This window comes from Pteropus medius, unplaced genomic scaffold (assembly GCF_902729225.1).
Source record: "Pteropus medius unplaced genomic scaffold, Ma_sr-lr_union100, whole genome shotgun sequence".
Lineage (NCBI taxonomy): Eukaryota > Metazoa > Chordata > Mammalia > Chiroptera > Pteropodidae > Pteropus > Pteropus medius.
Genome location: NW_024344370.1, coordinates 13,697,465 through 13,723,753, shown reverse-complemented (window position 1 = coordinate 13,723,753; position 26,289 = coordinate 13,697,465). Strand labels below are relative to the sequence as shown.

Below are 26,289 nucleotides of genomic sequence, written 5' to 3'. Positions count from 1 at the left end.
TGTACTTCTCTAAGGATTGTTATTTATTAAATCATGAATCATAGAGAAACTCAATCTAGAGTGACTAGTTTACACATTTAAAATAAACATACCGTTGCTATGGAAACCTGATTCACACTCAAAAGTGTATACCCTGAAAAGAGTTATGCCTATAATGGTATATCCACATTTAAATAAACCTGAAATAGGCCTAATCATACTTTTTCACCTAAGTTTTTCTGATGACCTAGAGTGGAAAAGTTGAAGAGGATTAAGTTAAATAGTCCCTGGGTATGAACCTGAGTGAAGCTAACAGGGATGGATACCAAAACTTTCATCAGCTTGAACTATAAGGTAAACCAGCCTCAGACATCAAACGACCAAAATGGTAGTGTTAAGATACACTCCATTAAATAAAATACTTACCAATTAGAGGAAAATTTAAAGCAATAAGTTCAGCATATGAGACTGAAAAGATTAACAAGGCCTTTTCCTTCGCTCCACATAAATCTCACCTTCAGGTAAGTTTTCTAGCTCTGTTATCATGGTAACTGATAAAGAGGAATGTCAACTACATTTTTAGGCAACTTTGCTTATGGTAAAAATGACCCCTGATTACTAAATTGTATCTGAATTGAATGTACTATAAATAATTTGATGGGAACCTCATGCTTCAGGCTTTCCTGAGTGTGATGACTCTTGAAACTGACATGTCTCTTACGGGGGAACGTGGAAGTTGTGCTTATGGAATTGTTATGAGATCTTGCTCCTTGAGGCCTTTGGAGGATCTCATCGTCGTGTACCTAAAATGTGCTGGCTGAACGGCTACAAGGATTTCCACTGCTAATGGGGCTGCCTGATGCTGCTCTACCGGCAGCCTGTTCCTCCTGTTTAATATTCTTTTGAGTAAGTTGGTGCCATGTATAGCGATGGTAATTTTGTGAGTTTGAATGTTTAAGTCTAAAAAGACCTCTGTCAGTCTTAGCCACAAATAATTCAGGTATATTAATTTTATAATTATATTCTGATTATTTAGTCAAGCCAAAAAAGATCCCTTGGGTGGGTGTAGCAGCATATGATTTCACGTGTATCAATTTCATAATTATTAATTTTCATCCTACACTGAATTTACACTTATACTTAATTTCCTTTTTACACTAAAAATGAATAAAAATAAATCACCAAAATTCTGTATTTAATTATTAAAAATGAAATTATCACATTAATTTAATCATTATAAGTAACTTAAATACAATAAAGCATTACAACTCTGAAAACATTATAATGCAAAATAAAAGAAAACAAAAATTATATGACAGAAGGACTATTGAATTCCAGGTATTTCTGTGACAGGATACAGATTTTAAAATTCAATAAAAATACTACATTTTCTTAGCAAAAAGTTCTTCAATCAGATGTTCCTTTTGAACTATTTTTCATGTTTTAACTGGAGCTTCTTCTAAAAAATCATTTTATTTACAGTTGCAACTTTGTTTTTAACACATACAATGTGTACTATATGCTGGAATCAAATACCTGAAGGAGTAGGAATATTATGAATACAGCCAGGACAACAGTGGAGAGAGTCATGAACAAAAACATCACAGTCCACACAGAAAACATTTTGGCACACAGGGCAAACATAGACCTGTAGTGAGAAGAAGAAAAGCAAATTTAAAAAGTAGTTTCCAAAAAGTAAGCAGACTGTAGCTAGAAGACACTCAAGTTGCTGTGTTCTTTCACATCTCTATCAGTTTTTTCTTACTCACCTACCTGCTTTGTTACTTCTAATTTATTATCTAGTCTCAAATCTAAGATAATATATTTTTTTCCAAAAAAAAAAATATATATTCTTTAGAAATGAGAGAATAGCTTTGTTTTGGAGTCCTTAAAGTCTCTCATATTATAGGATACTCTCAATTACTTCATTTTAAGTAATTATTTGGGGGAAAACACATGAACCTGAAATCAGTACCAGTTCTGAATGCTTAGGTCATCTGATTCAATTAAAAAGAGAAGCACGAAAATGTAACAAAGATTTAGTCATTTCTAGGGAACAACCTCACAATTGCAAAAGTTATATTCCCCTTTTAATTAAAGTGTTAAAGAATATGGCAAAAGACACATAAAAAGAAAAACTCATTATTCTATTAGTATTAATTAGTATGTGGATACTTGTGCCTGGGGTAAAATTTCCGGGGCAGCATCATACACAGATTCAAAAATCATTACATCTTAAACAGCATAGAAAAAAAGATGTGTTCTTAAAAACTGTCAAATAATTCAAAAAGTGGTTCTAATGAGGATGAAACTACTGACATCAAGAAGGCATGTAAACTTTATAAAACTGTTTTATGAAATGTTCTGAGAGTAGAATAAACAAGCAATCCTTCCAACTAATATTTTATATAGTTCAGTTTTAAATATGGACATGTAACTAAATTAATAAAAAAAATTAAAACTAGATCTATCTTATTTGCATTTTTTTATAAGTTTATACATTGAAATTGGCCCCCTTCAAAAAATTTTAAAATATTTCCTCATTCACAAAATGGAGGCATAATCTTCGGTCTTGTGGCCACCTTAAATGGTAACTTCAAAATGGGTTATAACAGTATAATATAGAGAAAGAATTTTTAACACTTCCAAACTAAATGCAGTTTAGCTGGCAAACTAAAGACAATTGAAAGTACTGAAATATCTTTGTAGCAAAATTAGAATGCAGAATTACTAAATAACTGTTTAAACTACTGTCCTCCCATTTTATCTCCACTCACTGTTATACAACTAAGGAATATCCTGATATGAGCCCAGTGTTCAATAATCTACTGAAAACTTATACTATTTCTTCAATTATTTATTGTATAATACTTAATATTTGGAAAACACATGAACTTACATGTTGGTCTTTCAATTCCCCCTGACATCCATAACAATATCTGAAAAAGTTTAAAAATCATTTTGCTTAGAGTTTACTCATTAAAATAGCTCTGCAAATTCTCAATAACAAAATCCTTTAATTAATAAGTAATTTTATTTAAAATTAATTTATACATGACTTTTCAGAGAGTTAAGAATACCAGTAATTTAAGAAAATTCCACAGTCAGCTCAAAGTCTTACTTTAAAAAAATTTAATATTTTTCCCTCTTCTTTAATCCCTCCCCCCACTTCCACCTCTGACCCATGGATGTTGCCGTTTCCCTTTAAGAACTGGATCTCTTGAAGGTGGGGCATCCCCTCCCACACGCTCCTGGCATGCACCTGGCATGCACCTGGGGCCTGGCGCACGAGGGATATGGTCCGTGACTCCACCTGGGGCGCGAACCCAAGACACTCTGCGTGCAAAGCAGACGTGCTAACCACTACACTATGGAGCCACCCCTAATTTTATTTTCATCAAGGTTAAATATAAACATACTTTCTCAACTGGGATTCTGCAAGAGAATCCAACCCTACAGAGAATGATTTGAGTGACTATTTTTCAGTTCTCCCAAAGATAATAAAACAGCTAGCACAATTCTAGATGGAAAGGAGAGAAGTTAACTTGTATATAATGGATGCATATGGGCTTAATCTTCAAGGAATGGTTTAAACAGTTAAAAGTTCTCAAAACTTATTCCCCAAAATAGCAGTTCCCTCCCTACCCACCTCTCTCTTTATTTCCAGTTCCCCAGAGCACTTTCAAACATTTAACTGTTTGCTTATGCTTATAGTTATGCTTATAGTGCTACGTCTTGTTTTTTTATAGGCATTGGCCATGAACCTCCTACTACAGAAGACGAGAATTTAATTCTCTTTCGACTCTCTTGAACCAATAGCATGTACAAGTGTAACTAATGTCATTCTCAATTTATGCAGTTAAATCATTTTGGATAGAACAATATTAAATGTTTAATTTATTATGACTATATAAACATTCAGCTGAGCCATGTAATACAACTTTTCTTCTCTTTAAAACATTTTTTCCTAGTTAATAATTATAGTTATTCACGAGGTTAGTTTTCTATGTAATTACCATTAATTCAGCCCCAACCTTTCCCTATGAAGTTTAAATATCCTCTCATCATGTTTGACTACATTAGAAATTTTATAGTTTTTGACTTGTGACATATCTCCTGGAGCATTCTGACCTTCTTTAAATTGAACTGACTGTTTACATATTTGATGCACAAAAGCCAGTCTGGGCTTTTCCCTTATCATAACCCTAGGGCTTTCTTTGGCCACTTTTGAATTAGATAGATATCCCTATTCTTTCATTCATTCTCTTTCTCAGTTCCTTTGAAGCATCTCTTCCACAGCTTCCCCAGAAAGTCTCTTTTTGAGACCTTTTAAGTCTGAAAATGTCTTAATTCTACCTACATTTAATTGATAGCTTGGCTGGGTATAGTATTTAGGTTAGTAATAGTTTTCACTACAAATTTTGAAGGAAATTGCTCCCTGTCAGCATCCAGTGTTGCTGATGAGAACCAAATAATTTTAATTCCAGATTATGTGACCTAATTTTCCCTTTCTAGAAATGTTTAGGGTTAGTACTTTGCTATATATTCTGAAATTTCACAATGATATACTTTAGTGTGGGTCTGTTTTCCTTCAATATATCAGGCATCTGACAGTCCCTTTCAATCCAGAAAGTTCTGTCCTTTCATAGTAGAAAATACCCTTGAACTATTTCTCTTCTTACTCTTCATTTGACATTTTATGTCTCATATTATTTTATCAGAACTTCTGGACAAATCTTCTAGTTCTACATCATGGAAATCAGCAAATGCTAAAAATCAGGGCGTTTCTTTTTTCTTTTTGGGGAGCTGATTTACTAGTATACCACTACTCTTACATAGTAGATATAAAGAAATTAATAGACTTCTGAAGAGCCAGATCTGTTAAATAATGAGTCATTTCAGTCATAATCAAGACAATTCTACATCTTATTTTCTATATTAGAAGTAATATTGCCCAAGTTAATACAATTATCTTTTCAAATGTAGTAATGATGTATTCAAACATTACTACTTATAACAGATATAAGTTTATCAAAATTTATATACCTTTCTCCATTATGTTCTTCGTTGGAAATTTCTTGAAAAGCATCCAAAGGAAACAAATGATGGTAAGATCGTGCCAAATGGGGAGCAGAAACCAAAGTAAGACCTAACACATAAAGCAGAGAGACATGTTCAATAGCCCAAACGTTATAACAACATGGCTGAAATGTCAAATGATATAACTTAGGCTAAATTATTTTCAAGTTTTTTTTAGAACTGCAAATATTTATTTCTTCAGTTTACCTATGACCATTAAAGGAGATTCCAAGATGGTGTCTCAGTTCTGTCACCAAGTGTGTGACCTCTCTTTGCCTATTGCTTACTTATAAATAAAATAAAATTCTATATTAATTCCTTATTCTTTATATATATTTACTTTATGAAGTTAAGATCTATGAAAATGTCTACTAGATCTGCTGCAATGCCTTTAAAGAACTTTTTTTTTTTTTCAGAGAATCAGGAAACTCTTCTAGAACGCTATATTTATTCTTAGAAATAGAGTACTGGGCACTTGGTGATAAAAGTAATCTATTTCTCTTCTCAAATCTGAAAACACAAGCAGAGCTTAATATTTACATTATTTTATTAGCAGTATAGGTAAGAAGTTATTCAAGACTAGTTTATTGAATAATAAACAATTGGTTTCTTACCACAGATTTTACATTCAACAGGAAGCTCACAGTACTTTGCTCGACACTGTGGACAAAAATAGCCTCCTAATGTAAGTCCTGGCTCAGTATTGCTATCTAAATGCCTGTGGGGAGAAAAATATTACTTTAAAAATGTGATATATAAAGATGTCAACAGTTAGAGAAAAAGAAAGTATGCTACCTTGATTTTGAAATCTTGAAGTTTTTCATAGCTCACTTATGATTTTTTTTTTCTCTCTACATTTTTGTTTTGAAGAATTTCCATTAGTGTCAATGAATTCACTAATCTTTTCTTCTCAGTGACTAATATGCTGTTAATTTTTCATCTCAGACATCGTATTCTTCATCTCTAGAAATTTGATTTGGGTCTTTTTTCTATCTTCCATATCTCTTATCATGCTCATATTCTCCTTTACTTTCCTGAACATATGGAATGTGTGTTTATATATACACACACATATACATAATAGCTGTTTTAACAGATATATATATATATACACACACACACACACACACACACACACTTAATAGCTGTTTTTACGCTTTGTCTATTAACTCTATCAACTGTGTTATTTCTAGATACATTTCTGTTCTACGATTTTTTTCCTTGTTATGGGTATTTCCGACCTCTTTATATGCCTGGTAATTTTTGGCTGCCAGACACTGTGAATTTTGCTTTGTTTTGGGTGCTGGATTTTTTTGTATTTCCTTCAATAGGTTAGGGCTTTTCCTGGATTATACTTAAGTAATTTGGAAATAGTTTGATCTGTTCAAAATGTGCTTTTAAGTTTGTTAGGATGTCCAGACTAGCTGTTACTCTAAGGTTAATCTGGTTCCATTACTGTAGACTCCATTCAGTGCCTGTTGTGTTAAGAGGTCTTTCCAAATTGACTGGTGGGAACATGAGCTATACCCTGTCCCATGTGAGCTCTAGGGGCTGTTCTGTGTTCTCCTTTCCTTTCCCTGGTCCTGGTAGTTCCCTCACAGGAATGTGCTGATCAATACTCAGGTAATAACTCATGGGGAAATCTCTGCAGATCTCGAGAGCTCTGTGTGCAGCTCTTTACTCTCTAGTACTCTACGCCATCTGCCTCCCCAAATGCTGAACTTTGTTTCTTCAACTAAGCAAGACTTCTAGGCTCTGTGTGAGTTTTCCCTCCCTGCACTGCAGCTTGGAAATTCTCTCTGGACAGTAAGCTGCAATCATAGGGTCTACCTCATTTGTTTCTCTTCTTTCAGGGATTATTATCTGAACTGTCTATTGTCCAATGTCTGAAAACTGTTTGTATGTATTTTGTCTGGTTTTCGGGCAGGAAGCAGGCAGTTAAATCCAGTCCCTAATATACTTTTACAGCTGGCATACCTTTACAGTAGTATTAATTGTGATTATTAAAGAATTACTTTCTTAAATTTAATTTTGCTTTATAATTATGTAAAATGTAAAGTTCCAAAGTTAAAACAAAGTATATTCAGAAAAGCCTAGGGTCTATCCCTTTGCCTTTCTCCACACAAAGCCCACGTAAACATTTAGTTTTCGCTTATTTCTATTAACTATTTTTGTTATCAATATAAACAAGTATGTATATCTACTCAAATTGCGATCCTCTTCTTAGATGATTGGTAGCATGCTATACACTTTTCTCTACCTTGTTTTACTTAGTAATATTTCCTAAACATTACTCCACAACAGTAGACATAGTCCTCACTTCTTTTTACAGCTATATAAAAGGTAATATTTTACAAAGCCATTACATTTCAAGCCATTTTTTTCATGTAAAAGTATCATCACTGACAGTTTCAAGGTTTTTACTTACGCCATGCTGAAAGAGGGTTTTGCATCTTGATCAGACAGAGAAGCAATGGTATGCTGAGGAAATCCTTCATAGAAGAAAATATATTACTTTCTTTTTCTAAGCAAATAACAAAATTGTAGGGCTAGGAACCTAAAAATGTTCCTACCACAGAGCCTACAAAGTTATACAAAAGTTCTTTCCTGTCTTTTAAATATGTTTATTACTACACAGTCAAACTGACTACAATTCCAGATTATAAGAAAAATTAAACGTGGAGGAAATGGGAGAAAGGTCTGTCTATACATATGGTCTCAGATGCAAAAGTTCATATCTATATTTTCTAATTTAATAACAATAAATTCATACTGCTTTTTAAAAAGAAAATGTTTGTAATTTTTAAATAGTTCCTGATACAATGAAAGAATCTATTACATAGTCTCTTTTCACTTTATATAAGTATATACACTTATGTTAAAATTCTGGAATGCCCAAGCCCAGGGAGTTTGTTTTCCATATATATTTTTAAATTTGAAGACAAGTCCAAGAAAAGCAGAAACCATAAACAAAGATTTCATTACATAAAAATTTAAATCTATCGCTATATCAAAACAAATAAAAGGTAAATACCAACTGAAAAAATATTTACATCAGGTGACAGAAAACGGGTTGATATTCCTAAATGGTTCTGACAAAACAATTTGAAGAATAAATTATTATAAGTGTAAATAATAACTTTAAAATGGGCTAGGAAATGTATCAGTAAATCAAAAAAAAAAGATCAGCCAACATAATATCTAAGATGTATTGAGTGTTTATGTCAAGCATTAGTCTAAATGCTTCATCTGTATTAATTTAATCCTAGTAACACACAGTGAGACAGATACTAATATAATTTTACAGATGAGGAAATAGGAAAGAGCAGTTGACTAGTATAATAAATGGCCCAAAACAAGGTAGAAAAGCATTCAATTTCACTGACAGTTAAAAAAAAATGCATATTAAACAAGGAGATTCTTTTTATATTTAAACAGTTACGTCTTTTTCAATTATAAATTTAAATGTTCATCATAAAATTTTTGGAAAATAAAGGAAAACAAAAATAAAATTTTAAATGATGCAAAACCTATCGTTCTCCTTCTCCCCAAAAATATCACACTGAGCAGTTTGATGTACCTTCCAGCAACCTTGTGTCTTTGCAATGTGTATTATAAGTTTTGGTCAAATAGTACAGAGGATTTTATACTTTTGTAAATTTCCTAATACAACAAGGATTTTTCTATAAATGCAGTATCTTTATACCTTTCTAGCCTTAACAATAATGTCAGTAGTGTTCTGAGTGATAAGACTACAAGTAGTTTAATTTTTTTACTTCACAATTTTCCAAAATTGCTTCAACAGCATAATTTTCTCTAATTATAAAAATTCTTAAATGTTAAAATAACTTGTGCAAATGGAAAGAGAAGTCTCGTTTGAGCCAAAATATATTTTTTAATGTGTATTTTATTTTTTTATTTATCTTTTTTTAAAATTTCAAATATTTTAGTAAGTGCAGAAATGAAGAGAAATATAAATGAAAGTGTGGTGAAGGGAGCCATTTGTTCTCTCCAGGGCCACTGGGAAAGGCTTCATTCACATAAGAAATTAGAGATGAGTAGAGCCCCCTAGGAGCTGTTACTGTGAAAATTTGTTACTTTATAGCTTGTTCTCTCCTTAGTTTTATTGCCCTGATTTAACATATTATTTAAGTCTGATCATTTGGAAAGGTGAAATGAAAAAAAAAAAAAGAAGAGAAAGTGAGAAAAGAATGGAGGGAAGAAGGAAGGAAGGAAAGAAGGAAGGTTAATGTGTATTTTAAAATAACACAAAATAAACACTTACCCATTCGAATAAGTGAGCATTCAGAACTTGAGCTAGCAGGAGGAGGACTAACATGATGTGTTAGCAATTCTTTGTAATGGCTTTCATCTAAAATAACATGGTATGTGCCTAATAAGATGAAAGTAAAAGAAAATAAAATCAGCTTTCCAGACATAAGAATGAATTATAATTTCTATGTAATTCTGTAAAAGTTTTACTATCTGAAAATGTACATTTTCAAAATAATATTTAAGTTAAATTATCATTTTCAAAAATCTTATTTAAAATCTTTAAATTGACTTCTCTACAAATAACTATAATTACGATTTACAGCTAAGTTATAAAATTTCACATATAGGGAAATTTCTAGCTTTTCAAGAGTTATAAAGCTTCCTCTGAGCACTGAAATAACTAATGAAAATTCCTTGCATTTTGAGATAGTATCTTATAAAATCAAAGATATATTTAAGATGACTACCCATATAGACTTCAGGACGTGCACTGATTTAAGTTTAATGGCTGTCCCAATTTAATTAATAAATTGTACTTCTTACATAATTATGAGTAAATATCGAAGATTCTAGATACATACCACCAGTTTCACGAGCAAGTACAGTGCAAACCCGAACCTCTGCAGACAATCCAATAACAGACACTCTAATTTTAGCTGCCTTTAGTGTCTTCGTAGAATCCAAGTAAATGGAGGGTTTTGCAGAAAGAAAAAAAGCATTGAACAATTAATGTATCTGAAAAATACAATGCTCTGAAAACTGGTAATAAATTCACTAAAAAATTTTCTTTAGCATTGTAAAGAAAACTGATTATAAAATTGATTCTACCTTGATTAGATCATAGATATTAGATGGATCGCAAGTTGTGAGGCTGCTGAAGATGATTAGTACTTCTCTACTTGTATGTCCAGGCATGTGTCTAAAGAAAGATAAAATACACTTCAATTAGGTATAACAAATTACTTTTGTGGAAAATTTACTCAAAAAGAATAGTACACATGGTTTATACATTTAGACTATAGAATATCTCATTTGTTTCAACATTGCAAAGGAATGAATTGTGAGTATTCTAAACATCTTAATGTAAAGTTTTCTAACATTAGCTGTACATAAAAAAAATTCATTGATTCATTTATTTATTCAATAAATGCTTACTGAATACTCTTTTAAGTTCTGGGAATAGAGTGATAAACAAGACCAATATGGTTCCTGACATCGTGACACTTACATTCTAGTAGATTTGTTTCAAAGTCTAAAGTGTACACTGGAAAGTATGACAATACCATATGGATCAACTTTAAGGTACATTCATGTGGCTTGACAATAGTAACATAGTTTTTTTAAAGACTATAATTTAACCTCATGGTGATCAGAGTCATAAAAGTCATAAACATTAATTTTCGTGTACCGTTTAATTAAATGGTGGCTTATTTTAAGACATGCTAAGTTGTTTTCCCCTAAATAGATATTTCTATGCTTTAGGAGCAATTTTATCAGTTATTTATAGCTTTCCTGCTTATACCTTCATTGTTAGGCTCTCAATTTTCACTTCTGGATGCTGCTATTGTGGCCTACTACAAAACCAGAAAAATATCTATTATATAAGGGTAGAAAAATCTGAGTCAGCACAGACTAGCCAGGGACAAAATATATGAGCTTTAATTACATTGAATACTTCCTCTCGGGATTTAATTATATTTCACAAAGCTGAACTTGCTGGAAAAGAGTGCTATTAATTTATATATTATAAAATAAGCTAATAAAAGTCAATATATGAACAAACTCACAATTATAAATTCCACATACAATTTTCAATAAAATATTTTGTCATCACCATATTTCTTCTGTACTACTAATATTGCTACAGTTTTAATTATATTTTTCTAAAATCTTTAAGGACATACCTCACCAATTAAAATGTAAAATAAAAATTACTGACACCACACTAAACACCCTAAATGACATTAAATATTTATCTTAATAGCGACTTCATTATAGCTGGGTTTACACAGATGCATATTAACATATGCATCTTTTCATTTCAACTTAACTCATTCAAAAAACTTTTAAATCAATTATAAATAATAAATGTAAAACACTAACTTCAGAGTTTGCAAAGCCATGCTTAAAGAGTTATAAAGAGATGGCTCTCCATGGCAGGCCATATCTATAGCTTTCTTCAAAGATGTTATGTGTTTCCTAGGGTTTCCTAAAATAGAAATGGAATAATTTACTTTTAATAAATTTTATATATACATTAAGGGAATTTATGTCTCTCACAAAATTTACATATCTACAATGTTAAAAAACAGAATCCCTTCAATTTATATTTTTAGCAACTTGTACTTTTATCAGAGATGTTTGTTATATAATGTCTCTCACTTCATACTAAAAAATAGAATATATTAAGTCCTCACTTAACGTCATTGATAGATTCTGTGACTTTAAGTGAAACGATGTACAAGAACAATTTTACCATAGACTAAATGATGTAAACAAGTTCCTACAGCGTTATAACAAAACATTGAACTTGACATTATTTAAAGACCTGCTGTACAAATAATCTTTTTACCTATTAGCACGCATTTTAAGTAATATTAACCCAGAATATTCAACTTTTTACTTTTAATATTTCCCTATTTCATCAAGACTAATATATTTCACACTTTAACATTTCTGAAATCATGATGTGTTTTATCATTATTGGCAGCCTTTGTGACATTGCTGTCATTGCCTGCTCATGTGTGAATCTATGAATGGCTACCAATGTGTTATTGCTTCAGCTGAATTATGTTCATTGTTTGTGCTATTCATGTTGAGTTTAACTGTAATTGAAAGTGTCTGTAGCAAGTTTATTAATACAAAGGGTTAAATCTGTGTAGAAAGGCACAGAACAGAGCAGCAAGATGTAAATTTACTATCAGTGAAGCAAAAATTCATTGATAGAAGAAGGTCTGAAATTTTATATTTTTCTTCAGGAGCAAATCACAGAGCTTTATAAGACCTAAGAAAGGAGGAGTTCCACAAATAGACAAAGCTGTATTATCTTCTGTTATGGAAATAACATCTGAAAAGGTTATCTATTTCCTGCCAAGCAAGACAAATGAAAGGAAGAGAACCTGCCAAATTCTTTAGAATAGCTGACAAACATGTTAAATCACCAAGAAGCTGCTGTGAACCATTCACCTATCATTTGATATTGTATCAAAGTTTAACCGCTAGGGTGTTTCCTTCTTGATGGCTCATAAACTAAAGGTATCTCACAAATGACAGAATCTGAGATTCAATGAAATATGGCATTCTTTGGACATTTTCTCCTTTTTCAGCACTGTCATCATATTAATTAATAATTAAAACATCATTAAATTGATTTTTTCATATAGTATAATTCGTCGAACTACCTACATACTGTTAAACATGTTTTTTCCAGTTTGTCACGATTACACTTACTGCCACAAAGAGCATATTTGTAGAGTGAGGTTTTTTTCTTCTTTTATAACATTTCCTTAGTTCCAAGGAACAATCATTTTTATGGCTCTTTTACCAAAAATGTTAAACTAATTAACCAGACTATCAGCACTATAAGTACCAGTTCCTCCACAATTCTGCAAGTAATATATTGCTTTTGAAACATCGTTTTGATAATTTGTATATAATGATAACATGTTGTTGGGTGGTTTGTTTGTTTTTGATCACTTGTTTGGCTAATGTTTTTTAGTAGTTATTTAGTTTCTCTTTTTATTCAAGTATAAAATTATCTGTCTTCTTTGTCCATTCATCTACTTGGAGCTTCTGAGTGTTCTTACTTATCTAAGTTTTAAAATATTAACCATTTGCCAAATTTAATATATATTGCAAGTATCTATTCTTGGAATCATAAAATTTTAGAAATGAAAAGTACCTCAATAAATTCAAATCTCTCATTTCATAAGTAGGAAACAATCCAAACAAGTTAAACGATTTGCCCAAAGTCATATGCCTACATAATGTGAGACCAGCACTCAAACCTAGATCTCCTAGCTCTCTATCCGCTTCTCTACAATACCAGACAAATATTTTTTTCATCTCCCATTGTGTTGTGAATATGGGAAAGAAAAGCATATTACATTACTGTCAGTGTGGTTTATAGCAGTGATTCTGATCAGAGGGAAAAAGGGTGCCTTCAAGAGGCTTATCAGAATCTCCAGAAGATATTTAATTATACATACAGCTTCCTACAGAAAACTATTATTAATTTGGGGGGAAGGGGCAGGAGGGTTGGCCCTATAGCCTTTGCTCGGGGAAAACATCCTTTCCTCACTGTGCAATAATCCACCTTAGATCATGTGGTTCAGGTGAATTTTACCTTACTTTCATCCTGCTCCAGGCATAGGCATGTAATCTAAGTCTACCAACAAAATACTTCATTCACCTGGCCACTCTGACTGTTCATGGATGGGCAGATCATAGTTAATAAGAGTCCTCTGTGGGACTTGTGCTAAAGCTACAGACTACAAAGATTATGCAGACTCGGGGCTATTACTGGACATCTTTTCACTTCGCAGAAAAGCTCTCAGAGAATAAAGCCAGACAGAGCTAGGACCCCTGGAAACAACTATTTGTGAAATCAGCCCATCTCTGAACATGAGCCAAAAACTTCCCTTTTGTGCCTAAGCTAACTTGAGATTTCTTTTATTGGTTGTTCGCAACTGAGTTCCTTGAATCACTCCAGGCTAACATATATTTCACTCCTTACTGTCATAGTGAAAAACTATTAATGACAAAAGTATGTCATTTCCCTTATGAGTATTGATGGGGAAGGATGAAAGACTGAGAATGACATTTAAGCGATAATGTATTTCGCAGAAAATTAAATAAAATTAGTGATGTAAATTTGGAACAACATATATGTAAAAGCACATAAAACCTACCATTATCTTTTAAGAGAATAAAATTCAGTTAGGCATGCCATGCAAACAGAAAAACTGGATCATTAACAATAACTACAATTCACTTTTTTATATTCTTTGCTCTTTAGAGATTTAACTCTTAAAAAATTAATTTTAAGATTAAGGGGATTTTCTGAATGGTTACAATAACGTTATCTTAATACTTTTGAGATAGGAATGTACAGATCTTAAATAAACACATTTGCTTTCATTGTAATACTCTTCACCACTGTGCAGAACTCAACTGAAAAGAAGTTCACCTTAGATATTGAGAGTTTAATGGAGTACTTATTAGGTGTTTCACATAAAGAACATATAGGAAGGCTTCATTTTACCTACTAGGCAACCTTATGAACAGGGATACAAGGTTTGGTAAATTAAGCCAAGTCCTTGAGTCCTGTAAAGGTATTTTATGCGTACCTGATAGTTCTGTCAGTTTTTCAGCTCTTTTACTCTTTGTTACAATTATTCCAATCTCGAAATAAAAACAAAAATGATTATTAATTATTATTTAACAAATTATTTCTTGATGAGAATGTACTAAAATCAATTAGTAATTACAAAAAAAATAAGTAACGTGAGAAACTTTTTCTCATGTTTTTGATATAAATTTAACTGAGTTCACTGTATATAATTTAACTCTTAGTGTTATCTTGCTTTTCACTGACAAGTGTACTAAAAACTGGTATGCAATTTGAATCACTTAATAATTCATAGATTTAAAACTCAATGTTTTAAAAATAAATTAATTTGGCAGTAATACCAGGAATGTTTTAAAAATAAATTACATTACAATGTTTTAAAAATAAATTACATTTGGCAGTAATACCAGGAATCTAATTCTGAATTTCATCGATTATCCACATACCTGACTAATAGGATTTTGATCAAAATATTCCTCTATGAAGTACTCCAACAACTGTTTAAAAAAACAAAAAGGAAATACTAGATAAGAGCAAAATAACCATAGAGAACATGTTTTGGGAAACCTATTTGTCAAGCACCACTTCTCAAGATTTTTAAGCTTACAGATTTTCAAAAAATGTTCAGTAGTAAAAAAATAAATTTAAAAAATGATAAATTTTAAAATATTAAATAAAAATTAAAATAGTAAATAAACCTGAATTTGAAATGATAAGTGATAAGATAGGTTTAAGCTAGGCCTTAAAAGATGGAACCTTTTGGATATGTAAGACAGACACAATCTAAAAAAGGAAAAGATCCAATGAAGACAGAAAAGGAGAATGAACAGAACTGAGGATGGGTTCTGATAAAGTAGGAATAATCTGAATGTATCTATAAACTAAGGAGATTGATTCAAGTAACTCAAAAGAAAATGAAGAAAAAACTGACAAAGCAAGATCCTGACCTGGGGTGGGAAGGCAGAAATTAAGGGCATAAATTCAGTGGTCCTCCCTTATCTTCAAGGGATACATTCCAAGACTTTCCATGCATGTCTGAAACCACAGATAGTACTAAACTATATATATACTATTTTTTCCTATACATACATACCAATGATAAAGTTTAATTTATAAATTAGGTACGTAAGAGAATAACAAGAACAAATGATAACAAACTAGAACAATTATAACAATATATTGTAGTGAAAGTTATGTGAACGTGCTCTTTCTCTCTAAATATCTTATTGTACTGCACGAAGAGAGAGGATACACTGAACAAAGGGATGATTCATGTCCCAGGTGGGACTGGGCAGGACAGAGTGGGACAGCGTGAGATTTCATCATCCTACCCAGAGTGGCATGCAATTTAAAACTTATGAATTATTTCTGGAATTTTCTATTTAATATTTTCAGACTAGGGTTGACCACGGGTAATTGAAACTATGGATAAGGGGGGGGCTACTGTAATTAGCCATTTTGGTGTATCAGTTCCCTAAATGATCTGCAGCAGTTCTACTTAGCTACAGTTTATATCAACAACAACAACAAAAGAAATAGAGAGATCGTATTCTTTAAAAATTTTTCTTTGACCTTTAAAGTACACGTAAGTCTATTTGGCTTTAAATCTTGGTCTTCCATTGTTCTTGATCCATCTACTACCACATAAAGATGGCGCATCTACAAGAAAAAAATACAAATAAAGACAATTTTCAAATACATTTTTGACCAAGTAGTAAAAACAGCATTTAGTATTCACATATTCTACACATATATTTTTAACATAGTCTTGTAACGGGTTTGTTGTTTTACTACTGTTTACTCTATCACAATGAAATGTTTCTCAGCCCCAAAATAGTTCTGTACCAGTAAAGGAAAAAAATAACATACCATTCCAAGTCGCACTTGTCCATGGTGCTCAAATACTCTGTTAAAATTATGCAAACATTTTAATGGAATACCATATACTATCCAAAAACTTAATGCAACTTTTTAACTAACCTGCATTTTTTCACTGAAACAAATTATTAACTATAGGATCCATATAATTATAGGCATTTTGGACAGTCTCTGAAAACCCATTTCCCTGCAGAGGCACTGGGTGGCTGGTTTCTTCCCTCTATTCAGAAGGCTACAGGTCAGTTTCCTTGAAACACAGCTGAATTTAAGTACTGAGGAGTGGGTATAGGTGGACAGAAAGGCTTTTTGTAACACTCTTACAAAGAGTTTACATACCTTTTTCTCTTTGCTTTGAAGAGAATGTCTTCTATTGTAGCTTTAAGTGATCCTGATTCATCTTCTTTAAGAATCTCCCTAGAAGTAGTAATGACTTGTTTAAAAAGATAAGCTAAAAATTTATTAATCCACAAGAAATGAAAACATGTCCACACAAAGATTTGCAGGTAAATGTTCACAGGTACGTTACTCATAACGGCACGAAATTGTAAAAACGTCCATCAGCTGGTGAATGGGTGAATAAAACCATATAATAGAATATTATTCAGCAATAAAAAGGAATCAGTTACTGATACATGCTGCAACATGGATGAACCTCAAAAATAGCATGTTAAGTGAAAGAAGCCAGATATAACTGACCATATATTGTATGATAACATTTATATAAAATGTCCAGAAAAGGCGAAGCTAGAGACAAAGTAGATTAGCGGTTGCCTAGGACTAGAGATAGAAATGTAATTAATTGTAATTGGGCATAAGGTATCTTACTGGAGTGGTGAAAATGTTCTAAAACTGATTTATGGTAATGCCCAAATCAATAAATTTTCTAAAAATCACTGTATTACACACTGGAAACAGGTGAATTTTAACATGTATAAACTATACATCAATAAAGTTGTAAAAAAATGTCTCAAGGGAAAGAGAAAGTAATAAGGCCCTACTCACCATGTTCTTTCATAGCCTCCTTCCCATCGCTTAGTTCTTTCAGGTTCTTCATCCATTTTTTCTTAAATGTATTATATTATTCAGTATCCTATAAAAATCATTAGATTGTGAATTTTCTAAAGATGTTTGTCACCAAATGCATACAATTAGATTTGAAAAGTAAAGAGAGGAAAGTAAACATACAAAGTAAAAACAACTCAGATTGCAAGGTGATCTTATTCTTTGCAATTTATTCAATGATTGTTGTTTGGTGAAAATACTTTATAAAATCCTCATGGAACTCTTTTTCCCATCCCAAGGAGAAATGTTTATGCACAAATCTGGAACCAACAGAAGCATCTTTTCATAATTTTTTTAAAAACAAAGATGCATTATAGATGTGTCATAGAACAGGACCATAGAATTTTGGGAAGTGGGTATGGGTGTAGATGAAACAAGATTAGCCACAACTGATGATTATTATAGCTGTGTAATAGATACATGATTCATTGTACTACCTCTGCACCTGCAACACCCTGGTGTTGGAAGAGATTCATTTGTTTCAGAAAATCTGGTGATCCACTTTAATATCCTGAAGGAAAAATGACTTAATTCTAACATCTGTGCTATTTCAATATGCTACCTATGTTGGTGCTTTGTAGGTTTAATGATTGTTGTAACATGGTATAGAGACTAAAATGAACATTTTGATTCTCCATGCAACTGTTTTTGTATTGAATGTCAAAAACCAGAAGCTAACATGTCTTCAACTCAAATTCTTAAAAACGTGGCTACTGCCATCCATGACATGAATATTTAAACTGTATTTTATTTTTTGTTTATTTGAATTCTCTGAAAGTTCAGAAACAAAGTTAGAAGTAATCAGGAGAAACTACAAGCGCGAATACTTCTTGCTCACTGCATACAAGAACTTCTTAATTAGAGCTACCTGCAACGGGAAATTACATGGATAAGACAGAGGCATTAAGCGCTCCATAACTACAGATGTTCGAAGGGAAGTTGGATGTTTACAATGCATGCTGTTAATAGAGAAGGGATTTATGCATCCTGGAGAACGATGTACTTGATGGCATCTTAGGTCAGTATCTACAACGGCCTATGACTTTCACTTTCTTACAAATATCGCAGATGTTTCCTGGGAATCCAACCCCAGAAAGGCCATTTCCCCCAGCGTAAACCAGTTGGTGTGATTCCTGTCATATGAGCTTAGAATGCTACATTCACACAAATGAGATCTGCACCAAACACCGCAATTTAAGAAGCTTTTCCTTACATCTTATCCTGCCAAGTGCTATGAGACAAGCAAAAGTGATTACCGTCCCGTTTTTTAGGTGTGGAACTCGAGGCTCAAAGGTTGATAACTCTCTCGAGGCCACACAAAGGGAGGCCGGTCATGAACTCCAACCCAGGATCACATTTCCCAAAACTCGCGCTCTGACTTAGGGAAGGAAGAAGAGCCATTTCTGACTTGTGTAGCCCAAATACTTCCACGCTGCTCCGCAGAAAGAAATTGCCCTCCTCCAAACGCTCCCTCGCAGCCTCATTCTCTATGAGGCTGGTCGGGGCCATTCAGCTTCCGCCCCGGGAAGCAAAGGTCCGTCCTTGACGCGATGCTCCCCATGCTGCCACCCCAGCCTAGGTTGCGCGCAGACTTCTATCCGCGGACTCACCCGTCCTGCCCGAAGACGCTGTGCCCGGACGCCGCTCTGCCCGGACGCCGCTCTGCCCGGACGCCGCTCTGCCCGGACGCCGCTCTGCCCGGAAGCACCGCCCTATCTGCTCTAAAGAGTCCCCGAAGTTCTTCCGCTGTGAGCGGTGGTGACGCAGAAACGTTCCGGCTGCTCTGAGTGGAGGTTGTGGCAGCCGGGCGTTCCGGGGTGGAGCCATCCCCGAAGTTGACTTAGATTTCGGGGAGGGACCTCCTGTCCTCACTTATAGCTCACAAAAAGGCGGGAAAAGTGCCATTTGCTCTTGGAATGTCGGGGGCCGGGTAGCTGTCGACCCAAGATTTGAGAAGCGTGGTTTTTATCTATGAAAGATTGGCATGAAGAACTCTGACCACAGCAGCTAGGCCAGAACTTTGCTGTGCCACCGTTTTCTGGGATGCCCCGGCTGCTTCTGCTGTTCTTGCAACAAATACTTATTGAGCTTGATACGTACATTAGGCTTGATATGGTTCTAGGGACTGAGGGAATAGCAATGGAAAACATTACAAAAAGTCCTTGGCCTCATGGAGTTTTCTTCTATTATGGAGACAATTATTAATAAAAACAAACTATCAAATGGTGATAGTGGATTAAAGAAAAATTAAGCATGTAAGGGGGAAAGAGTTGCAGTTTAAAATAGCGTGGTCAGAGGAGTCCTCACTAAGACAGTTGAGTCCACACTAAGACAGTTGAGCCATGATCAGAATGAGGGAAAGCATTAATGTTGATAACTAGGGAATAACTCTCCAGGCAAAGGGAGCTGCAAGTCCAAAGCCCCAAAGTGGAAACTCATTGGTGTGTTTGAGGGACTGCATGAGAAAGCAGTTAATGAGTGGTGGCAACCAAAATCAGAGAGGCCGGAGGCTCTGAGTACCATGAGAACTTTAGAGGGATGTTGATGGCTTGAACTAGGGTAGTGTGGCAGTGCAGCTAGTGAGAAGTGATTGGATTCTCAGTCTTGATAAAGTAGGTGTGTGTTATGAACAAGGAACCAATGTTCATTTTTAGGCAAAAATTTTTAGGCAAGCAACTGAAAGGTTGAAGTTGCAATTACTGAGAGGATATGGAGTGAGATCAGTTCAGTTTTGGAAAAGTTATTTGAGATCCCTGCTAATACATGTGGAATTAAATACTAGCATTTCCCACACCTGAGAAATGAAGAGACAAGGCACCTCCAGAACACTGGAAGAAAGGTCCAGGAGAGGATGAGCAGAAAGGAACTGCAGGATCTGGAGCCTCTGCTTCCTCATCAGCATATGCTTCCCCTCTGTTGTCTATATTTATTGCTTTATTGGCACCCAAATCTTCCTGTGTGTTCTGCCCCCCCAAAAACATAAACAGAAGCCATCCTGCACAGTGGTGGAAAGAACAGACCTGAATTTAAAATCAGGCTCTGCTAACACTAGCTGCATGACCTCGAGCAAGTCACAATGCAAGTCTGAGCTATAAAGTGGGGATACCTCCACCTACCTTACAGAGTTTATACATCTCAGTGGTAACTCCATAACCAGCTTTTATTTTCCCCCAAAGACAGGTCTTATTGTTTAGTTTTAGTGTTGTCTTTAAAAGGGAGAGGAAAGGAAATTAGCATTGCTCATTCTCTCCCAGTGCCACTTGCCTCCCATCTTTGCTCCCTGACATCTTTGTCTCCTTTATAGGACTCACACACAAACGTCACACATTTTCCTTTCCCTTCCATCCTCCATTCCTTCCCTCCACAAATTCCACACTTTCTCCTTTTACTTCTTTCCTTCTGTTCTGATTGGCCATCCTATTTCAAGATGGGATGCATTCCTAAAGGACAAACAGCCACAAACCCAACCTCCAAGTTTCTCACTTATGTTTACTACCAATCAGTCTGGGAACTTTTCTTCTTTTTAACAGAAAACCAGGAAAAGGACAGAGGACTCTCCAATATATGTAAAGCATATTTGTGGAGAAGAGGCTAAATCATTCAGACTTTCCTCCATTGTAAAGTTTTCTCTGTATAGATTTTAGTCATAGATCTTGATTTAACTAGGAATGGTACTAAAGCAAACCAAAATATGCATAAATCCATGGTAATCCCTGACACAATATTCTAATTGTGTATAAAGGATTAGAATAAAGAAATGATCTAACCTAGCCAAATGTTTCAACTTGTAAAACTAAGGGACAACTATAAGAATGGAATAATTTGTTCTTTGCCCATGGGTAGATGAACACCATCCATTGAGTTAGGAAATTCATGAACAGCTCGGTCAGTGAATCAAGCTGAAATTCAAGTGTACAACTTCAAAGACTGGTAGAAGTGAACCTGCCTATTCCAACACCTTTTGATGGAATTCAAATTATTCAAGACTCATTAAAAACTTCCAAAATTGCTTATAACAGTAATAATCCTTACCTTGATTTGCAAACTCTATTCTATCTTTTAAAGCATTTGTTCATTATCTGTGAATAGTCACAATGCCAAGCCTAATGTAGTTATGCCTAGAATTCAGAATTTACGCCCTAAAACTGCATCTCAGGACAAAGCATATGGGGACTGGGATGATACATAAAATTTTAAGACACAACTTGCTTTTTAAAGTTATTTAAAGTTACCTTCCAGCTTTGGGAAAGGTGTAACTGGCCATATTTATTATTTACTTTCTGACAAGGACTGGTCTAAGTCACATATTAACTACCTTCGTAACAACTATATTAAATACAAATATCTCTTACAAATAAACAAACTGAGATACAGGAAGACTGAGTAATTTGTCCAAGGTCACACAGCGAGTAATTTGTCCAAGGTCACATGGCAAGTAATCGCTGGAGGGCAAAGCAAGGACAACACATGCAGGAAAGAACTAGCAGGTCCTGTGGCAGCAACTAGAAATTTTTTGGTGACACCCTTCCACATTTTGTTGCAGTTGCATACACTCAAAAAATCAGTTATGTGTCCATGTTCTTTTTTCTAACTCCAAAGTGGAATTATTTTAACAGTGTTTTCTAAAACCTACCATGGGTTACTTGGGCATTTTTATTCCTGAAAACTATTCCCATTAGAAGACATATTAACAATATGAAACACAGGGAGGAATGAGATAGTCCTCCATCTAATTTATTTGTGCTTTCACACGAGAGGTTACATGGTGAATGGCAGAAGCATGAACTGCCAAGAGATTTTGAATTCTGATTCCTCCAGCTGAGTCTTTAAAAATGTCCAGGTGAGATACTTCCAATCCTGATGCTGAAGAAGGGAGAATGTGTTTGTGTTAGGAATTCCTGCACCCCAACTGTAGCTAAGATCTCTGGAGCCATGATTAAAGAACTCTTCTGCCCTGATCCTGCTTTACATATGTAGACCCCATTCAGGTCGTTACAGATAGCTCAGGTATTTCATATGAAGCGTTTCATGTAATTAAAAGTACTTAAAATGCACTCAAAATAGGATATTTTATTAATTGGGCAGAGCAATCCCACCTTACCCAACTCATTAATTTATTAACAAAATCAAGCTAGAATGGGAGTATAGAACCTAATATTCAAACAGATGAAGATTCCTAGTTTAGTCACTTGCTATGCAGTACGTAACAATGAACCAGTTAATCCATCAGTTTCCTTATAAAAGGAGAGGAATGATTGCATGTCAATAGACTGTTGTAAGAATTAAGTGATATTTCATGTATATATGTGTATGCATATAAAATGTAACTTTTTCCTATAAATACTAAAGACTTTAATTTATTTCAAAGAATAAAAAGCATAAATGCCAAAATTAACACCTGTTATTTCTGGGTGTTGTGTATGTGTATGTTTATAGTTTTCTGTATTTCTTTAAATTTTTCAAAGTAAATTAAAATATTGAACTTATCTACTTTTAATGTAGAATCACACATGTAAGGAAATCATTTTAAGCAGTGAATCTTTATCAAATGGACCACATGTTTTCACAACAAAATCTTAGAACAATGATGTACATAAACAGAAAGCACAATGTACACAGGTCAGAGATGGAAGAGATCTCTGAAGTCTAATCTTATTTTCTAGACTAGGAAACTGTTTGAATGGCTTTTTAAAGTTATATCTACCTAGTTAATGTCAACCCCTGATTCTGGCTCCTGACGTGGTCTTTAGTAAGTGTAACATTTGAAAAATGATTTTCTAATTTTTTTATTTCAAAGTCCAATTTTATGGCAAAATTTTACAATGCAAACTTATGCTATTTGATTTTCTGCACTCAACTGAGTGGTTTTGTCAGAACACTGGCAAGCTTGCCTTCATGAATTATATATACTGACTTCCAAGAACTAAAAATTAAAATTTAACAGGCACAAAATCAGTTAGGCTGCTTGAGAGAGTTCTTACCATTTGGTGTGAATCCAAAAGGTGTAAAGAGCATCAACTACTTATTACCTTTTGTCATAAGTATGTATAGCACATGGAAAATTAAGAATTTCTTCAATTTGAAGAAATAAATCAGTGTTATAAAACATTATTAAAAGTTTATCTTTGAAAAAGGATTCAGACTTGTATATTAAAAATTATATACTTGTAGATGAAAAAGAGGTTCTGTAATAAATCTGACAAGTCCAATGCTCATCATAAATTCCCAACCAGGCAGGTCATGCTGGGTAGTCATGTACAAGGCATATAACTTCTCTAGTAAAAGGTTTATCTTTGACTTAAGCACTTAAGTTAACAAACCCACCTTCATATAATTTTCCTTATGTTCTTTCCTGAATTCTAAATATATAAAAGAAATTGCAAAGCTGTCATTCTTGGAGCATTTGAGATCTTGTTTCCTGGCATGATGTCAGTTTGGCTCAAATAAACTTATATATAATTCTCTTCGGGTTTGTATGTTCCTTATGTTGACATACTTAAATGTCTGAATTGCATACTAATGATTAAAGATTATTCTTCGAAAATTTTCATAAAAGAAGAATTCTAAACTAGGGGAATAATCAATTGACTTGGCTAGTGTTATGCCCAGTATTATCAGCTAATTTTACTTTACTAATAAAAATGTCAATTAAAAAAAAGTGCTAATATTTAAGGGCACAATTTGAAATAATTTGGTGTTGTGTGGTATTGCATTTCCTACTTCTAGACAAATTGGCCTTCAGCTAAAGGACTGGGAAACAAGCAATCAGCACAGCACCCAAAATAGTTAAAAACAGTAACATAAAACTGCTGAATGTAGTTTTGTACAGCTTAAAATTAACAGCACTAATTACATCAAACAGGTATATTATAGAAAGAACACACTTGGTTTAATACCTTATAAAATATGTACAGAACTTGAACATTCCTGTAAGATACATTTCAAGTCACAAGTAAATTATACATGTAATTGGATATTCTGATATAATGAAATAGCCTAGTTTTTTTTAAAAAAGTGTGCAAACCATAAAAGAGTAAAAAAGTATTTTAAAATATACAACAAAATTCTAACCAATAGGTTTAAATTTTGATTTTTAAAAAGCAAATATATATTGATAATCTTTAAATTTCAATTTGTTGCTTTTACATGATCTTTATTACTGAGATAACATAAAATGATAAAAAGCTCTTTTAATCATTTGTATACAGAAAAAAAATCTTTAGGGTGTGTGGTAAAATGCAATATCCATAGTAGTTCAAATATGAAAGGCCAGGAACTTAATTAATGGAGTCATAAAACAGACTTAACCAAAACTGCAAGTTAGAAAACAAGCAGCTTCATGTCATTGCAGGGACCCAGTTTCCTTATCTGGGAAAAAAAAAAAAAAAAAAAGAAAAAAAGCTTATAAGTAACAGTTATCTGAAGGGAAAATTCTGGGAGGATTAAGTGAGATCACTGACTGGAACTAATGAAGCACTAAGACATAACTGCCTAAGTTGTGAAAGGTGACAGCACAATCCACTCAGGGACCTTCCTTAAAGGTTTAAAAACCTCAAACAATTTTTAATCAGGAACCAATGTTTAAAGCATAAAATCCTTAATTGGAGTTTTCATCTCAGTTGATTATCAAAAGCTATTTATAAAATGCTTCAAATACTGATGATAATAAACTGATGATATTAAAGCTACCAAAACTTTGTAATGATCACAAAGGTCTGGCCTCCCGGGTTAGAGCCCAAAGTCATTTTGCCTTCTGAGAATATTGCAGAGATGTCAGATACTTCTTAATCTCTCAATGTGGCATCTGCCTTCTATGTTTTCTGTCTATCATAATCTCCAACCATCTTCTTGATGTGTGACAATTTACTCTTCAACTGCTTGCAGTAATTCCTCTTATTTTTGTAATCTGCAGACTAAAAAGAAAAAAAAAACAGGTAAACTTAACAAAATAAAAAGAGTTATGTGTTAGCTGCTGGGAAGGCAGAGGTGAATGAAAAAAAAAAGTCATAGCACTGTTGGGCATGTTAAATGAAGTAACATGCATAAAGCACCTGGCAGTATCTCAAACCAGAAAAGCAACTGATTCTCTTTGCTCAATCATATCTTCGAACCTGAGTTTTAGAAAGGATACACTAATTTCTAATAATTTGTAAAGCGACCAAGAAAATTTACTAATCTTTTTGCTAACACATCATCTAAAAAAATCAGTAAAACAAAGTGGTGATATAATTTCACTTGGAAACGGGGAACTGAACATATGGGGAATGAGACAGGAAACTTTACTATATACGCTTTGAAACTTTTGCATTTAAAATCATGATGTTTTGTAATTTTTTTCTTAAAAACAAAAAATATTTTAAGTCAAGAAAGACTGATAATGGCAAGTGCTGGTAAGGATATGGAGCATGAGGAATTCACACTGCTTGGTGGGAATGTAAATGGGCACAGACCAGGAAAGCTGTTTGACAGTACCTACCCAAAGCTGAACACACATTTACCCAATAAGTCTGCTATTTCATGCCTAAGTATGTACCTAACAAATGTGTACACAAAATTCAGCAAGCTACACTTTATCTTAATGGGAACCCTTGGCCTCACAGCATGCTAGGAACTAGTAACTTATGGTTTGTATACTTTTCTGTATGTATATTTCAACCATAAAAAAG

At 33.6% G+C, this 26,289-nt stretch overlaps 2 protein-coding genes across 6 annotated transcripts in view; both read right to left on the bottom strand.

The window, feature by feature from the left end:
* Positions 1–1,157: 1,157 nt before the first annotated feature.
* LOC120608261 (general transcription factor IIH subunit 2) lies at positions 1,158–19,388 on the bottom strand. The gene is made up of 16 exons (XM_039870155.1): positions 19,234–19,388; positions 17,564–17,651; positions 16,898–16,975; positions 16,553–16,589; positions 16,256–16,342; positions 15,130–15,180; positions 14,682–14,736; positions 11,437–11,542; positions 10,162–10,252; positions 9,915–10,002; positions 9,344–9,451; positions 7,487–7,550; positions 5,673–5,776; positions 5,026–5,128; positions 2,879–2,918; positions 1,158–1,627 (listed from the first exon to the last, which is right to left on the bottom strand). Exons 2-16 carry the CDS (start codon positions 17,617–17,619, stop codon positions 1,508–1,510), a joined length of 1,188 nt encoding a protein of 395 aa, XP_039726089.1. The 5' UTR covers positions 17,620–17,651; positions 19,234–19,388; the 3' UTR covers positions 1,158–1,507.
* Positions 19,389–24,486: 5,098 nt separating this feature from the next.
* Positions 24,487–26,289, bottom strand: part of OCLN (occludin) — a 41,426-nt gene continuing 39,623 nt past the window's right edge. For all 5 annotated transcript variants that reach the window (XM_039870149.1, XM_039870151.1, XM_039870148.1 and 2 more), the window contains exon 9: positions 24,487–25,536. In XM_039870149.1, coding sequence (XP_039726083.1) covers positions 25,435–25,536 — 102 coding nt within the window. In that variant the 3' untranslated portion in view covers positions 24,487–25,434. The remainder of the gene's footprint in view (positions 25,537–26,289) is intronic.

What these genes read in the sequence shown, in the direction of transcription:
- LOC120608261 (XM_039870155.1), bottom strand. Translation starts at nt 17,619, where the DNA reads ATGGATGAAGAACCTGAAAGAACTAAGCGATGGGAAGGAGGCTATGAA. An exon ending in TTCAAAGCAAAGAGAAAAAG is followed by an intron (nt 16,590 to 16,897) that starts GTATGTAAACTC and finishes TAATTTTAACAG; the next exon opens with AGTATTTGAGCACCATGGAC. An exon ending in ATGGCTTTGCAAACTCTGAA is followed by an intron (nt 10,253 to 11,436) that starts GTTAGTGTTTTA and finishes ATCTTTCTTTAG; the next exon opens with ACACATGCCTGGACATACAA.